Source organism: Plasmodium reichenowi, chromosome 14, assembly GCF_001601855.1.
Source record: "Plasmodium reichenowi strain SY57 chromosome 14, whole genome shotgun sequence".
Taxonomy (NCBI): domain Eukaryota; phylum Apicomplexa; class Aconoidasida; order Haemosporida; family Plasmodiidae; genus Plasmodium; species Plasmodium reichenowi.
Genome location: NC_033659.1, coordinates 2,207,025 through 2,211,201, shown reverse-complemented (window position 1 = coordinate 2,211,201; position 4,177 = coordinate 2,207,025). Strand labels below are relative to the sequence as shown.

Sequence of the window (4,177 nt, the reverse complement as noted above, 5' to 3'; positions counted from 1 at the left end):
TTATTTTATTTTTTTTTTTTTATATTTTTTTTTTTTTTTTTTATTTTTTTATTTTTTTTTATTTTTTTTTTTTTAATCTTTTTTTTTTTTTTTTTTTTTTAAAAAAAAAAAAAAAAAAAAAAAAAAAAAACAGTATACTTATAAATAGAACATAATTATATAACCTTTGTTACCATATATTGTTTTATATATTTATGTACAAGATTTTCGATGTTATATAATATTTCATAACTATTTATTCTACATTATTTTTATTTTTATTTTTATTTTTTGGTCTGTGTAATGTGATAATAACATTCTACAGCGTCATAATTATGTAAGGTAGTAATAAAATACTTTTTTCTTATCCCAAATAAGCATTCATTTAATAATAATACTATTATTTTTATATTTTTTTTTTTTTCTTTTTCATTTATAATTTAATTTTATACAATTTGTTATATTTCATCAATTTATTCTACTAAACTTGTTTGATATATAAAAGACAATGTTCTGTATGTATGTATATATTTGTGTGTATGTTTTTTTTTTTTTTTTTTTTTTTTTTTTTAATTTGCAAATTATAAAAATTTATGTTATTATTTTATAATTTTTATAATATAATATATTTATAAGAGTTATATACATGTATATCATTTTTTTTTATACATTAACACCCATAATCTTTTAGTAGATAATGTACATAACTACTTTATATTTTTAACTTTATTTTTTTTCATTCTAAATGTAATATAATTTTCTTTTACTCAAACGTTACATATATAAAAAAGTAATATGTAAGGCATATATATATATATATATATATATATTAAATAAAACACATCTATAAGAAATACAAAACATTTTAATTCATATATAAATAAGATTCGTAAATTTTTAATATATATATATATATAAAATATTTCAATATAAAAATAACATATTTTATTAAATTTTATCACCTTAAATTTTTGTAATAATATATCTTTTTTGCCATCCTATAAAACATTATATATATAGGAATAATATTAAAAGAGTTTTTATTAAAATATTTATATAATAATTTATATTTTGCAAAAGTTATAAAAAATTGAGTAGAATGAAAAAAAAAAAAAAAAAAAAAGAAGGTATAACGTTTATTTGTTGATGTAATCCAAAATTATATATATTAATAAGTATATAAAATAAATATATGAACATATAAATAAAAATATATATATATATATATATATATATTATTTTTCATAATAAAAAAATACATATAAACAAAACATTAAGAGTGAATAGAATGAATTTTTTAGGAATAAAATAGGAAAAATAATTACATAGAAGAAATAAAAGCATATCTTTATATATATATATATATATATATTTTTTTTTTTTTTTTTTTTTTTTGATCGTTTCCTTCCCTTATCTGCATAAACTGTATGTTCTTAAATTTTGGTCATGCATGGGTCGTGCAATTATTTGTACTTTTTTTGGACATTCATGCATACTATGCGAGTGTGGATTTATATATGAATTTCTTCTAACATTTTGTACATGCGTAACTTTATTTGTTGATGCACATCCTGATGGAGAACAGGAAGGTAAAATCTCGCTAGAGTTATAAGTTGGTTGCACTATAGCTTTATTAACATTATTTTTTGTATTTGAAATATTATTGTAATGTCTAATAATATTTGGAGATTGAATATTGTCATTATTAGGAACAACTATTCTATATTGAGAAGATGGTGTATTCTGTACATTTTCTTGTACCATTGTAGTTGTGGAAGGAACATATTGTTGTACTACATTATTTGGAATTGTATTTTGTGCTATCTGTGGTACATAATTCCTTTCATAAATTGTCGTATTTTGTGCATTATTATATGGTTCATATGCTTGTGTTTGAGGAATGTATTGTACTTGTTGCGATGTTGTATTATTAGTATTACAAATTGTTTGTGGAACACATACAGTATTCATCGTTGTAGGATAATTTAAAGTGTTTACACCTTGTGGTGTCATGTTTTGCATTACTGTACTTCCCACAAGCTGTTGATTGAATAGATTACCATTTTGATCTACTTGTGTTATGACTTGTTCATAATTTGGTTGAATATATTGTACTGTATTTGTTGGTTGTGTTTGTATTTGATGGTTATTAATTGATGGTATGGTTGCATATGCATTTGTTGTTTGATGTAAATGTGGAGTTTGGTTATTATTCATCATGTAAAAATTTGGTATATTCTGTTGATTTATATCATTCATATTGTTATTATTATTATTATTATTATTACTATCTACATATATAAGATTTGGTGGTGATACAGATGCATTGGTACTTGATACACTTCCTTTTAAGTACACATTTCTGTTGTCTAAAATTGAATCTTTTTTAATATTCATTACATAAGGATAGTTTATTATTTCTTTATTTATTGTAATATTTTCTGTTGGCATCTCTAATTGTACTGGTGTAGTATCCATATTAATAGGATTTTTCATAACCGGGGGGTCATTTTTAATTATTATATTTGGTCTAGTACTATTAACATATATTGGTTGTGGTGATTTGTTTTTAAATATAATATTTGCTGGTGGGGGGTTAATAACTAATGGGGGTCTAGGTTCATTAGTTACAATAACCGTTGGTGGTTGTCTTATATATAATTGAGGAAGGACTTGTTGATTTTTTAGAACAATAGGAGGTGCAGGATCTACATAGTTAGGACTTAATATATTAATAAGATTATCGTTTGTTTTTGTTTGGGTATTAATATATAATGGTGTAACAACATTATTATTATTATTATAATTATTATTATTATTGTTATTATAATTATTATTATTATTGTTATTTCTTAGGGTATAAAGAATAGTACTATTTGAGATGTCGTTAGGTTGTTTAAATACATAGTTTGCATATATATTATTATTATTGTTGCTATACATATAATCTGTATTCATTTCATTGCCTTTTTTTGAATCTCTTCTTGATTGTTTATCTCTTTTTCTACTTTTATTAAATACAATATCATCTTTTGCAATGTTACATAAACTTACAGTATGATTTCTATTTCTACCATGTCTTTTTTTTTTCTCCTGAGAAATGTTAGTATCATCATTACCATCCTTAGTTACAAATTCAACCCATCCTTCAAATTCAATTTCTCCATCATCACTCAAATTATCGTTCGTTACGGAACCTCTAACTGTTGGCTTACCAAAAGTCGAATCTCCAGCAGAGAGTTTGTACTTTCTGCTAGAACTTCTGCATTTGTCCATATACATATTTGTTCAGAGAAAGAAACAAAAAAAAAAAAAAAAAAAAAAAAAAAAAAAAAAATTAAATATATATATATATATATATGGTAATATATTTATATTATAAAATTCTTGGAGCTACGTTAAAATGAGCTTATTTTTTTTTAAATTTTACATAAATAAAAAGAACAAAATATTAATATAATATAATATAATAAAATAATAGAAAGATAATACATATATTTTATATTTAGATCCTTTCTAATGATCATATATACACACACAAAAAAAAAATAAAATAAAATAAAACAAAATAAAAATATTTAACAAAATCTATATTTTGTATAGATAATATATTTACATGCGATATTTTATAACTAATAATTTTTATAAATACAACATCATTTTTATTTTATTTACATATTAAATTTATAAAAATTCTTATTTTTCATAAGTTTCCTATTCTTAATCTAGCATGAAAAAAAATAATGAATATAAATACACACTTAAATATATATGATTTTTGATTTTTCTTTATCTTGAAATATATATAATAAACAATATATTTTGCTGGGGACAAAAAAAAATATATATATATATATATATATATATATATATATAAATATAATAAAATAAAACAATATATATAAAAAAAAAAATATGTTATTGTGATATATATATTAATATATTTTTAAAAAAATAAATTCCATAGAAACGTGTTAATTTGATTTTTTATATTATTTCTATTAAAATCAATGACATAAATAAAAGTATATATTATATATATATATATATGTATATATATATATATATATATATGAACAATAAAAAAAAAAAAAAAAAAAAAAAAAAGTTGACAATATTTATAATTTCTTCAATTTTTAATATATTTTTATTTATTAATGTGTTTAATTTCTTAATTTAATTTTTTTTTTTTTTTTTT

At 19.4% G+C, this 4,177-nt stretch overlaps 1 protein-coding gene across 1 annotated transcript; it reads right to left on the bottom strand.

The window, feature by feature from the left end:
- Positions 1 to 1,389: 1,389 nt before the first annotated feature.
- Positions 1,390 to 3,255, bottom strand: PRSY57_1454600 (hypothetical protein; the record flags this gene model as incomplete). Its single annotated transcript, XM_012910142.2, has 1 exon — positions 1,390 to 3,255. One exon carries the CDS (start codon positions 3,253 to 3,255, stop codon positions 1,390 to 1,392), a length of 1,866 nt encoding a protein of 621 aa, XP_012765596.2.
- Between the last annotated feature and the right edge of the window lie 922 nt (positions 3,256 to 4,177).